This window comes from Pseudophryne corroboree, chromosome 4, assembly GCF_028390025.1.
Source record: "Pseudophryne corroboree isolate aPseCor3 chromosome 4, aPseCor3.hap2, whole genome shotgun sequence".
In the NCBI taxonomy this organism is placed as follows: Eukaryota; Metazoa; Chordata; class Amphibia; order Anura; family Myobatrachidae; genus Pseudophryne; species Pseudophryne corroboree.
In genome coordinates, this window is record NC_086447.1 from 116850927 (window position 1) to 116864487 (window position 13561).

At 47.8% G+C, this 13561-nt stretch overlaps 1 protein-coding gene across 3 annotated transcripts in view; it reads left to right on the forward strand.

The window, feature by feature from the left end:
* NBAS (NBAS subunit of NRZ tethering complex) overlaps window positions 1-13561 on the forward strand; it is a 1316984-nt gene that overhangs the window by 417482 nt on the left and 885941 nt on the right. For all 3 annotated transcript variants that reach the window (XM_063915380.1, XM_063915382.1, XM_063915381.1), the window contains 2 exons: window positions 6743-6876; window positions 8658-8720. In XM_063915380.1, the coding sequence (XP_063771450.1) occupies window positions 6743-6876; window positions 8658-8720 (197 nt within the window). The remainder of the gene's footprint in view (window positions 1-6742; window positions 6877-8657; window positions 8721-13561) is intronic.

Below are 13561 nucleotides of genomic sequence, written 5' to 3' on the forward strand. Positions count from 1 at the left end.
TCACAGCTCCGCTGGAAGGATCGCTCCCTGGCTCTCCCCTGCAGTTTCAAGCTTCAAAAGGGTAAAAAAGAGAGGGGGGGCACTAAATTTAGGCGCAGCAATATATATATATATATAAGCAGCTATAAGGGAAAACACTCAGTTATCGTGTTAATCCCTGTGTTATATAGCGCTCTGGTGTGTGCTGGCATACTCTCTCTCTGTCTCCCCAAAGGGCTTTGTGGGGTCCTGTCCTCTGTCAGAGCATTCCCTGTGTGTGTGCGGTGTGTCGGTACGGCTGTGTCGACATGTTTGATGAGGAGGCTTACGTGGAGGCGGAGCAGATGCCGATAAATGTGATGTCACCCCCTGCGGGGCCGACACCTGAGTGGATGGTTATGTGGAAGGAATTACGTCACAGTGTCGACTCCTTACACAAAAGGTTTGACGACATACCAAATATGGGACAGCCGGCTTCTCAGCCTGTGCCTGCCCAGGCGTCTCAAAAGCCATCAGGGGCTCTAAAACGCCCGCTACCTCAGATGGCAGACACAGATGTCGACACGGATACTGACTCCAGTGTCGACGACGATGAGACTAATGTAACTTCCAATAGGGCCACACGTTACATGATTGAGGCAATGAAAAATGTGTTGCATATTTCTGATGTTACCCCAGGTACCACAAAAAAGGGTATTATGTTTGGAGAGAGAAAAAACTACCAGTAGTTTTTCCTCCATCTGAGGAATTAAATGAAGTGTGTGAAGAAGCGTGGGCTTCCCCCGATAAGAAACTGGTAATTTCTAAAAGGTTACTAATGACGTACCCTTTCCCGCCAGAGGATAGGTCACGTTGGGAAACATCCCCTAGGGTGGATAAAGCGCTCACACGCTTGTCAAAGAAGGTGGCACTACCGTCTCCGGATACGGCCGCCCTAAAGGTACCTGCTGATAGAAAGCAGGAGGCTATCCTGAAGTCTGTATATACAGACACAGGTATTATACTGAGACCAGCTATTGCTTCAGCATGGATGTGCAGTGCTGCAGCTGCGTGGTCAGATTCCCTGTTGGAAAATATTGATACCCTAGACAGGGACACTATATTGCTAACCATAGAGCATATTAAAGACGCAGTCTTATACATGAGAGAAGCACAGAGGGATATTTGCCGGCTGGCATCTAAAATAAGTGCAATGTCCATTTCTGCCAGGAGAGGGTTATGGACTCGGCAGTGGACAGGTGATGCAGATTCTATGGAAGTTTTGCCTTATAAGGGTGAGGAGTTGTTCGGGGATGGTCTCTCGGACCTCGTTTCCACAGCAACAGCTGGGAAGTCTGCATTTTTACCCCATGTTCCCTCACAGCCAAAGAAAGCACCGTATTATCAGGTACAGTCCTTTCGGCCCCATAAGGGCAAGCGGGTTAAAGGTGCGTCCTTTCTGCCCAGAGGCAGAGGTAGAGGGGAAAAGCTGCAGCATACAGCCAGTTCCCAGGAGCAAAAGTCCTCCCCCGCTTCCTCCAAGTCCACCGTATGACGCTGGGGCTCCACAGGCGGAGCCAGGTTCGGTGGGGGTCCGTCTCAAAAACTTCAGCAATCAGTGGGCTCGCTCACGGGTGGATCCCTGGATCCTTCACGTAGTATCTCAGGGGTACAAGCTGGAATTCGAGACGTCTCCCCCCCGCCGTTTCCTCAAATCTGCCTTGCCAACAACTCCCTCAGGCAGGGAGGCAGTGTTAGAGGCAATTCACAAGCTGTATTCCCAGCAGGTGATAGTCAAGGTGCCCCTACTTCAACAAGGACGGGGTTACTATTCCACAATGTTTGTGGTACCGAAACCAGACGGTTCAGTGAGACCCATTTTAAATTTGAAATCCTTGAACACATATATAAAAAAATTCAAGTTCAAGATGGAATCGCTCAGGGCGGTTATTGCAAGCCTGGACGAGGGGGATTACATGGTATCTCTGGACATCAAGGATGCTTACCTGCATGTCCCCATTTACCATCCTCACCAGGAGTACCTCAGATTTGTGGTACAGGATTGTCATTACCAATTCCAGACGTTGCCGTTTGGTCTATCCACGGCTCCGAGGGTATTTACGAAGGTAATGGCGGAAATGATGATACTCCTTCGAAAGAAGGGAGTTTTAATTATCCCGTACTTGGACGATCTCCTGATAAAGGCGAGGTTCAGGGAGCAGTTGTTGGTCGGGGTAGCACTATCTCGGGAGGTGCTACAACAGCACGGCTGGATTCTAAATATTCCAAAGTCACAGCTGGTCCCTACGACACGTCTACTGTTCCTGGGGATGGTTCTGGACACAGAACAGAAAAAAGTGTTTCTCCCGGAGGAGAAGGACAAGGAGCTGTCATCTCTAATCAGAGGCCTCCTAAAACCAAAACAGGTGTCGGTGCATCACTGCACGCGGATCCTGGGAAAGATGGTAGCTTCCTACAAAGCAATTCCATTCGGCAGGTTCCATGCAAGAACCTTTCAGTGGGACCTGTTGGACAAGTGGACCGGATCGCATCTTCAGATGCATCGGCTGATAACCCTGTCTCCAAGGACCAGGGTGTCTCTGCTGTGGTGGCTGCAAAGTGCTCATCTTCAAGAGGGCCGCAGATTCGGCATACAGGACTGGGTCCTGGTGACCACGGATGCCAGCCTTCGAGGCTGGGGGGCAGTCACACAGGGAAGAAACTTCCAAGGACTATGGTCAAGTCAGGAGACTTCCCTACACATAAATATTCTGGAACTGAGGGCCATTTTCAATGCCCTAAGTCAGGCAAAACCCCTGCTTCAAAACCAGCCGGTACTGATCCAGTCAGACAACATCACGGCAGTCGCCCATGTAAACCGACAGGGCGGCACAAGAAGCAGGACGGCGATGGCAGAAGCCACAAGGATTCTCCGATGGGCGGAAAATCACGTGTTAGCACTGTCAGCAGTGTTCATTCCGGGAGTGGACAACTGGGAGGCAGACTTCCTCAGCAGACACGACCTCCACCCGGGAGAGTGGGGACTTCATCCGGAAGTCTTCCAACTGATTGTAAGCCGTTGGGAAAAGCCACAGGTGGACATGATGGCGTCCCGCCTAAACAAAAAGCTAGAAAGATATTGCGCCAGGTCGAGAGACCCTCAGGCGATAGCTGTGGACGCTCTAGTGACACCGTGGGTGTACCGGTCGGTTTATGTGTTCCCTCCTCTTCCTCTCATACCAAAGGTACTGAGGATAATAAGGAGAAGAGGAGTAAGAACTATACTCATTGTTCCGGATTGGCCAAGAAGAGCTTGGTACCCGGAACTTCAAGAAATGATCTCAGAGGACCCATGGCCTCTGCCGCTCAGACAGGACCTGCTGCAGCAGGGGCCCTGTCTGTTCCAAGACTTACCGCGGCTGCGTTTGACGGCATGGCGGTTGAACACCGGATCCTGAAGGAAAAGGGCATTCCGGAGGAAGTCATTCCTACGCTGATTAAAGCTAGGAAAGAAGTGACCGCAAACCATTATCACCGCATTTGGCGAAAATATGTTGCGTGGTGTGAGGCCAGGAAGGCCCCAACGGAGGAATTTCAGCTGGGCCGTTTTCTGCACTTCCTACAGTCAGGGGTGACTATGGGCCTCAAATTGGGTTCCATTAAGGTCCAGATTTCGGCTCTATCGATTTTCTTCCAGAGAGAACTGGCTTCACTACCTGAAGTTCAGACTTTTGTTAAGGGAGTGCTGCATATTCAGCCCCCTTTTGTGCCTCCAGTGGCACCTTGGGATCTCAACGTGGTGTTGGATTTCCTAAAGTCACATTGGTTTGAGCCACTTAAAACCGTGGAATTGAAATATCTCACGTGGAAAGTGGTCATGTTGTTGGCCTTGGCTTCGGCCAGGCGTGTATCAGAATTGGCGGCTTTGTCATGTAAAAGCCCTTATCTGATTTTCCATATGGATAGGGCAGAATTGAGGACTCGTCCCCAGTTTCTCCCTAAGGTGGTATCAGCTTTTCATCTGAACCAATCTATCGTGGTGCCTGCGGCTACAAAAGACTTGGAGGATTCCAAGTTGTTGGACGTAGTCAGGGCCCTGAAAATTTATGCTTCCAGGACAGCTGGAGTCAGAAAGACTGACTCGCTATTTATCCTGTATGCGCCCAACAAGTTGAATGCACCTGCTTCAAAGCAGACTATTGCTCGCTGGATCTGTAGTACGATTCAGCTTGCACATTCTGCGGCTGGACTGCCGCATCCTAAATCAGTGAAAGCCCATTCCACGAGGAAGGTGGGCTCTTCTTGGGCGGCTGCCCGAGGGGTCTCGGCTCTACAACTTTGCCAAGCAGCTACTTGGTCGGGGTCAAACACATTTGCTAAATTCTACAAGTTTGATACCCTGGCTGAGGAGGACCTAGAGTTTACCCATTCGGTGCTGCAGAGTCATCCGCACTCTCCCGCCCGTTTGGGAGCTTTGGTATAATCCCCATGGTCCTTACGGAGTCCCAGCATCCACTTAGGACGTCAGAGAAAATAAGAATTTACTCACCGGTAATTCTATTTCTCGTAGTCCGTAGTGGATGCTGGGCGCCCATCCCAAGTGCGGATTGTCTGCAATACTTGTATATAGTTATTGTTTAACTAAAGGGTTATTGTTGAGCCATCTGTTGAGAGGCTCAGTTGTTGTCATACTGTTAACTGGGTATAGTATCACCAGTTATACGGTGTGATTGGTGTAGTTGGTATGAGTCTTACCCGGGATTCAAAATCCTTCCTTATTGTGTCAGCTCTTCCGGGCACAGTATCCTAACTGAGGTCTGGAGGAGGGTCATAGAGGGAGGAGCCAGTGCACAACAGTTAGACCAAAAGCTTTCTTTTAGTTGTGCCCAGTCTCCTGCGGAGCCGCTATTCCCCATGGTCCTTACGGAGTCCCAGCATCCACTACGGACTACGAGAAATAGAATTACCGGTGAGTAAATTCTTATTTATGCCACACTGCAGTACCCCCAGCTCACTTCATGCCACACCGTAGTGTGCCCCAAGTTCATGTCATGCCACATTGTAATGCCCTCAGTTCTTATTGGGGGTCATTCAGGTGCGGACACAAAGCGGCTATTGTCCGCACAGCGGTGAATGTTTTTTCATTGCTCATGCGTCTGAGCGAGTGCTTCACGAATGCGGTCGCAGCAAGGTTTTAGTGGCAAAGTGAGTGACCGGAAGTCAGCGTTTGGTGTTGGTAATGGGGAGTGGTCAGACGAACGCAGACACATTATGGCTGTTAGGGTGGTGGTGAATACATTAGCAGCCGCGATCACAATTGCTACTGGAGAGGCATGTGCATCTCAGGAGTGCAGCTCACCCGACACGTCTACAGAGGCACTAGCGTGGCGACCCGACGTGTGACGATGTAAGCGATGTTTCTGCAATCATTCGGTGCCGTATGTAAATGCTGTGATTGCAGTGGCCATCCTTTTGCACAGGTTAGCTTCGGTCCATATTAGCAAATGATCACAGTTGCATACGGCAAATCACTGTAACAGAAGTAGGAAGAATAACACCTGAATGACCCCCATTATGTATCTCCACGTGCTACTTGGACCACCCCTGTAATGGATAAAACAATTTCCCTCAGGTTGTGCATCACTGGACGTACGGTACTGATTTGGGAATATGCTCATTTCCTTACTGTAAAATATGTTGGCCTCTTGTGATTGTCTGATTGCAGAGTCATCACTGAAGCTGGCAGGTGCCTCCTCATTGGTCTTGTATATATGTTACTATGTGATTTTGTGGGTATTTATTTATTAGCAGTTTCTTATATAGCGCAGCATATTCCGTTGCGCTTTACAATTAGAACAACAGTAATAGAACAAAACTGGGTAAAAACAGACAGACATAGAGGTAGGAAGGCCCTGCTCGCAAGCTTACAATCTATAGGGAAATAGGCATTGATACACAAGGATAGATGCTACCTATTGCATAATGGACCAACAGATTGCTAAGTTCTTAATGGGGTGTATGATATGATCACCCAGCAATTTTGGCCATGTGTCAGGAGGGTGTGAGAGTAAAGAAAGACAAGATATGTGACGTTATGAATACTGTACAGAGAGGATGTAATTAAATAGGGAAGTACTGAAGCTTATGTGGGTGGGTCTGGAATTTGATAGGCTTGTCTGAAGAGGTGAGCTTTCAGCGAACGTTTAAAGGTTTGGAGACTAGAGGCGAGTCTTATTGTGCGTGGGAGGGCATTCCACAGAGTGGGGGAAACCCGTATAAAGTCCTGTAATTTTGAGTGGAAACAAGTAATACGTGTGGATGAGAGACGCAGATCTTGTGCATTGCGGAGAGGTCTGGTAGGGAGATATTTGAGATGAGTGAAGAGATGTATGTTGGTGTAGTTTGGTTAATAGCCTTGTTTGTAATTAAAAGTATTTTATATTTAATACGGTAGAATACCGGTAACCTATGGAGGGACTGACAGAGCAGATCTGCAGACGATGAACGTCTAGCGAGGAAGATTAGCCTCGCAGCTGCATTCAAAATGGATTGTAGCGGTGAGAGTCTATGTTTGGGAAGACCGGTCAATGAGAGCATGGATCAGAGTTTTTGCTGTGTCTTGTATGCTTTTTATTTGTAATTTTTGGGGTTTACATGTCACTACTTTCATACAGTATATCAAACGCCACATCTGTCCCTTTATTGGAAAGATGCTATAAAGTATAACACATTAAATATGTATATACTGTGTATATATTCATTTTGTTTTGTGTCTGTCTTTTAGTGCCAGCAAAAGCTAATTCCTGATCAGGACCAGCTCATTATAATAGCCTTGGAGTCTATCTACACGTGTGAGCGAGATGACCAGCTCTCCCTGTGCTATGACGTCCTGGAATGCTTACCCCAGAGGGGTTATGGGTAAGGGGATTCCTGTACCACTGTTACAGATGATTTACCAGGCACTTAGTGTTACTTTTTTTTTCTTTATGTATTTTCAGCAGTACGTGTTTGTTTGTTTGTTTTTTAGAGATTGTCTCCTTTTGTATTAAATACATACCTTCCAGATTCTGAAAAGTTGTGTCATCTCTATTTGCTCAGCAGCACCTCCTAACACTGGCATGTTACATTTGTGTGCATACACTTTTTAATAGAGCATACTCCTGTCTGTGTGTTTAACATTCCTCTCGTTGGGTGCCAGATGTTTAATGTTACAAGCCAAAAACGTTTTATATTTGCCACCGCCACAAGTGCATTATATAGAAACATTTACAAAATGTTAGTGGCTTCCCTGTCCTTCTGTGTTCTGAAACTAGTTTGCACAGGGCAGGTTAATACTTTGTAGTCTGCAGACAAAGACCGTTTCAGAATTTTATACGGTTATTCGACTTTGAGCAGCAGGTCTGACTGTGGTTCACTCACCAGAAGCCCATGTTTTGTTGGTTATGCAGGCCACGCTGTGGTTCTTCAGTATGGAAGAGGGTATATTGTGACAAAAGGGTATCCTCTGTGAGGGAAGGAGGTGGGATAGGAGGTGAGGTGCGTGACTAGTAAGAGCGTGACCAGACTGCTGCTCAGTTCATCCGCAAGGGCCACCTTATGTCCCTAGTGCCAAGGACTTCGTACCCCTGATATAGACCATTCCTTACTAAGGCTGCACAAAAGAGCAGGTATTAAAAAACAAAAGTATTTGCATTATTCTTCATGTTTTTATTGCCATATGCCCTATAACATGGCTGCAGTTTTGGTAAATCCATTACAAATATGGAGCACCAAAATGCAGTGAGAACTACTCCCATTTTGAAGTGGAGCCGTCACCCACTCTGTGCAACGCCCTAGAATTACAGTACTACAAACCTCCAACAATTACCACTTTTCACAGGACAATCTTGAATATCAGATGTGTGTATATCTCTAAAGAGATATATATATATATATATATATATATATATATATATATAGAGAGAGAGAGAGAGAGAGAGAGAGAGAGAGAGAGAGAGAGAGAGAGATATTAAGCTCCGTATGAACAGATTGTGGCATTTGTCTTAATTTGGAATGTTATGGGATTTACAGGAAAATGCAATTTATCTATTTCCTAGGAGCTGTCTGGCTTATTTTAGTGAATGGTTTTGGGTTCAGTCCATAGAACTGCCAGCACCGCAAAAGATGGTTCCACTTTGTGGATGGGGGATTGTCAAACCTTGGGAGAGTAATAACTTGCACGGAGATAAAATACCAACCAGTCAGCTTCTAACTATCATTTTTCAAACTAAGGCCCAGATTTATCATGCCTTGGAGAGTGATAAATAGCACGGTGATAAAGTACCAACCAATCAGCTCCTAACTGCCATGTTACAGCCTGTGTTTGAAAAATGACAGTTATGAGCTGATTGGTTGGTACTTTATCTTTCTCCACTGTATGTCTCTCCAAGGTTTGATACTGTACATCTCCCTAAGTCACATGCTTTTTCAATTTAGAGTCACAACATAACTATTTTGTTCACCATGCAATGATAAATCCTTCTGTCAGGAAGTTACACGGAGAGACGAGCTGGTGGAAATACATGTAGACAAAGCGGAACATGGTGTCTGGAGAAGGCTAGCTTATTGCCTGTGTCACTCAGTACTTCCGTATTAATAACTGCAGGAAATTATTCTCCGCAATCTGATTTATGATATCTTTCCCTCCTTGTTATTTACAGCGTGGAGACAGACATAACTAAATCTCTGCATGACAAGGTAGATCAGCTCGAGCAGATCCTCAGGTAATAGTCATCTCATTCCACCTTCTTTTCCTCCTAGAACGCACGGCTTGAGTGGTCATTACATTCATTTGTCTTCCTTTTTTTCTTTACTTAATTTAAAACAACTATTTACAAAACGTATAAAGTATTTACTTAAAGGGAACGAGCACGAGTTCTCAAACTATTTTACCCATCTGACAATAAAAATTATTACAGGACTACAAGCAAGCTACCGTACTTGAATGGCCGCCACACATGCGTAGTCAGCAGACCGTACATGCGCAGTAGCACTGCATAGGCACAATATAGAAGTAGTGCGACTGCTAATGTAATCACTTAATTTCTTGCACATCGCAGGGACGGTTTTAGAGCCCCTGTCATCATTATTTTTTATGCATTCTTTTAAGTGTTTTGTTCATGCCCCCTATGGAGGCTTTAGGTGTGACAAGAGGGGTTAGTGGGTGGCAGGGAGAGTTAGAGGGGGACATGGAGAAGCAGTGGGTGGCAGGGAGAAGCAGTTTGAGACAGGGAGAATCAGAGGAAGTCAGGGAAAGGCAGAGGGTGGAAGGGAGAGGCAGTAGGAGACTGGGGAGGCAGTTGGTGACAGGGAGAGGCATAGCAGGACAGCTTGGAGCACAGACTGGCTGGACTGGGGGTCAGCACCACCTCCTTAAGGTAAGGGACAGGTCAGTCAAGACAGTGAGGCCATCCATACTCTCTGCTGGCGGCCCAGACCAGTAAGGAGTTTTCCCCCATTTTGAGAGATGTCGGACTTGCTCAACGAAAAACTCATTGCGACGCAGGCCAGTTTAAGAACCACTGCAGTGCGGTGTGTGTCATAGACTAACACTACGGAGTGCAGTCTGTGCTTGAAACGAACAGTGGGCAGAGCAATCTGTGCCATATACACCGCTCAGTGCAGTCTGTGCCATATACAAACACTGCACAGTGCAGTCAGTGCTTGAAACGAGCAGTGAGCAGTGCAGTCTGTGCCGTAGACTAGCACCGCACAATGCAGTCTGTGCCATAGACTAACACTGCACAGTGTACTTGTTGCTGTAGACTAATGTGCAGTCTGTGCCGTAGACACCGCTCAGTGCAGTCTGTGCCATAGACTAACACTGCACAGTGTAGTCGTTGCTGTAGACTAATGTGCAGTGCAGTCTGAGCCGGAAATAAACAGTGGACAGAGCAGTCTGTGCTGGAGACTAATGCTGCATTGTTCAGTTTGTGCCGGAAACTAACACTGGACGTCATTCAAATGTGAACGGAGTATCTATCGTTGCTGCTTGCATTGGTGACCTAGGATGCAGTATGCCTTCATCTGCACCATCGGCGAGCTGCATGTCCCATGGAGTCGTGCAAGCCGGCCACCGCAGATACTACAAAAAGGCCAGGAAATCTCCATCCTCCGACGGAGATCCTGGCCTCGTCCTTCCCCACCTGGCGGTGACACGCCTCAGTATTGGGAAACATCACCGCCCCCTCCCCCAAATGGCATCAATCACTGACATCCTACATTGCAGACCTGTACTGCACATGCACAGTATGGGTCCGACTCATGCACAGAGAACTGATAATCGGTACTTTGCGACAAAGAGAAGCACATCCCTAAATAAGGCCCAATGTGCAGTGTAGTGTGTGCCTGAATATGGGATACGGCCGTTAGGTTGGCACAGCTTAGGTCGACAGTCATTAGGTCGACCACTGAAGGTCGACATGGTCATTAGGTCGACAGGTCGAAATGAGTTTTTCACATTTTTTTTAAAAAATGTGGGATTTTTATCATACTTAACGATCCACGTGGACTACGATAGGAACTGTAACCTGTGCCGAGCGAAGCGAGTCACCTTACCCGAAACATGGCGAGCAAAGCGGTGCACTAATTGGGGTTCCCCGTCACTTTACGAAGAAAACGACGCCAAAAACAGTCAAACCCCCCCCCCCCCCAAAAAAAAAAAAAACATGTCGATCTTTTGACCTGTCAACCTAGTACATGTCGATTTACTGACCATTTCGACCTATTGTCCCTGTTGACCTAATGCATGTCGACCTTCCATGGTCGACCTAATGACTGTCGACCTAAGTTGAGTCCACCCAACGACCCATACCCCCTGAATATAACACTGCAGGGTGAGTTGTATGCTGGTATCTATCACTGTGCGGTGCAGTCCGGAAGCTAACACTGTGCGGTTCAGTCTGTGCAGGAAGCTAGCACTGTGCGGTGCAGTCTGTGCAGGAAGCTAGCACTGTGCGGTGCTGTCTGTGCCGGAAGCTAACACTGTGCGTTGCAGTCTGTGCAGGAAGCTAGCACTGTGCGGTGCAGTCTGTGCAGGAAGCTAGCACTATGCGGTTCAGTCTGTGCTGGAAGCTAGCACTGTGCGGTTCAGTCTGTGCTGGAAGCTAGCACTGTGCGGTGCTGTCTACGCCGGAAGCTAACACTGTGCGGTGCAGTCTATGCCGGAAGCTAGCACTGTGCGGTGCTGTCTGTGCCGGAAGCTAGCACTGTGCGGTGCTGTCTGTGCCGGAAGCTAGCACTGTGCGGTGCTGTCTGTGCCGGAAGCTAGCACTGTGCGGTGCAGTCTGTGCCGGAAGCTAGCACTGTGCGATGCAGTCTGTGCCGGAAGCTAGCACTGTGCGGTGCAGTCTGCGCAGGAAGCTAGCACTGTGCGGTGCAGTCTGTGCAGGAAGCTAGCACTGTGCGGTGCGGTCTGTGCCGGAAGCTAACACTGTGCGATGCAGACTGTGCAGGAAACACTGCAGTGTTGAGCCTGTGTGCAGCCTGTGCTGTGGAAACAAGCTACAAGAAGTGGTCAGAGTATTAGATGTTGGGATGCTTAAAAAAAAAAAAAAAAAAAAAAGTGACTTTAACCTTTAGACAAAATATTTCTCTGACGTCCTAGTGGATGCTGGGGACTCCGTAAGGACCATGGGGATATAGCGGCTCCGCAGGAGACAGGGCACAATAATAAAAGCTTTAGGATCAGGTGGTGTGCACTGGCTCCTCCCCCTATGACCCTCCTCCAAGCCTCAGTTAGATTTTTGTGCCCGGCCGAGAAGGGTGCAATCTAGGTGGCTCTCCTGAGCTGCTTAGAATAAAAGTTTAAGTTAGGTTTTTTTCTTTCAGTGAGACCTGCTGGCAACAGGCTCACTGCTACGAGGGACTTAGGGGAGAGAAGTAAACTCACCTGCGTGCAGGATGGATTTGCTTCTTAGGCTACTGGACACCATTAGCTCCAGAGGGAGTCGGAACACAGGTCTCACCCTGGGGTTCGTCCCGGAGCCGTGCCGCCGACCCCCCTTGCAGATGCCGAAGTTGAAGAGGTCCAGAGATCCAGAAACAGGCGGCAGAAGACTTTCAGTCTTCATAAGGTAGCGCACAGCACTGCAGCTGTGCGCCATTGTTGTCAGCACACTTCACCAACAGTCACCAACTGTCACTGAGGGTGCAGGACGCTGGGGGGGGGGCGCCCTGGGCAGCAATGTATAATACCTTTTTATGGCTAAAATACATCACATATAGCCCTTGAGGCTATATGGATGTATTTAACCCCTGCCAGATCTCACAAACTCCGGGAGAAGAGCCCGCCGAAAAGAGGGCGGGGCCTATTCTCCTCAGCACACGGCGCCATTTTCCTGCTCAGCTCTGCTGTGAGGAAGGCTCCCAGGCTCTCCCCTGCACTGCACTACAGAAACAGGGTTAAAACAGAGAGGGGGGGCACTTATTTGGCGATATGATTACATATATAAAAATGCTATAAGGGAAAACACTTGTATAAGGGGTTGTCCCTGTATAATTATAGCGTTTTTGGTGTGTGCTGGCAAACTCTCCCTCTGTCTCCCCAAAGGGCTAGTGGGGTCCTGTCCTCTATCAGAGCATTCCCTGTGTGTGTGCTGTGTGTCGGTACGTGTGTGTCGACATGTAGGAGGACGATGTTGGTGAGGAGGCGGAGCAAATTGCCTGTATTGGTGATGTCACTCTCTAGGGAGTCGACACTGGAATGGATGGCTTATTTAGGAATTACGTGATAATGTCAACACGCTGCAAGGTCGGTTGACGACATGAGACGGCCGGCAAACAAATTAGTACCTGTCCAGGCGTCTCAGACACCGTCAGGGGCTTGTAAAAACGCCCATTTACCTCAGTCGGTTGACACAGACACAGACACGGACACTGACTCCAGTGTCGACGGTGAATAAACAAACGTATTTTCCTTTAGGGCCACACGTTTCATGTTAAGGGCAATGAAGGAGGTGTTACATATTTCTGATACTACAAGTACCACAAATAAGGGTATTATGTAGGGTGTGAATAAACTACTTGTAGTTTTTCCTGAATCAGATAAATTAAATGAAGTGTGTGATGATACGTGGGTTTCCTCCGATAGAAAATTATTGGCGGTATACCTTTTCCCGCCAGAAGTTAGGGCGAGTTGGGAAACACACCTTAGGGTGGATAAGGCGCTCACACGCTTATAAAAACAAGGGGCGTTACCCTCTCCAGATACGGCAGCCCTCAAGGAGCCAGCTGATAGGAAGCTGAAAAATATCCTAAAAGTATATACACACATACTGGTGTTATACTACGACCAGCAATCGCCTCAGCCTGGATGTGCAGCGCTGAGGGGGCTTGGTCGGATTTCCTGACTAAAAATATTGATACCCTTGACAGGGACAAGATTTTATTGACTATAGATGCATTTCTATATATGCGAGATGCGCAGAGGGATATTTGCATTCTGGCATCAAGAGTAAATGTGATGTCCATATCTGCCAGACGAAGACACGACAGTGGTCAGGTGATGCAGATTCCAGACGGCACATGGAAGTATTGCCGTATAAAGGGGCGGTCCATCGGACCT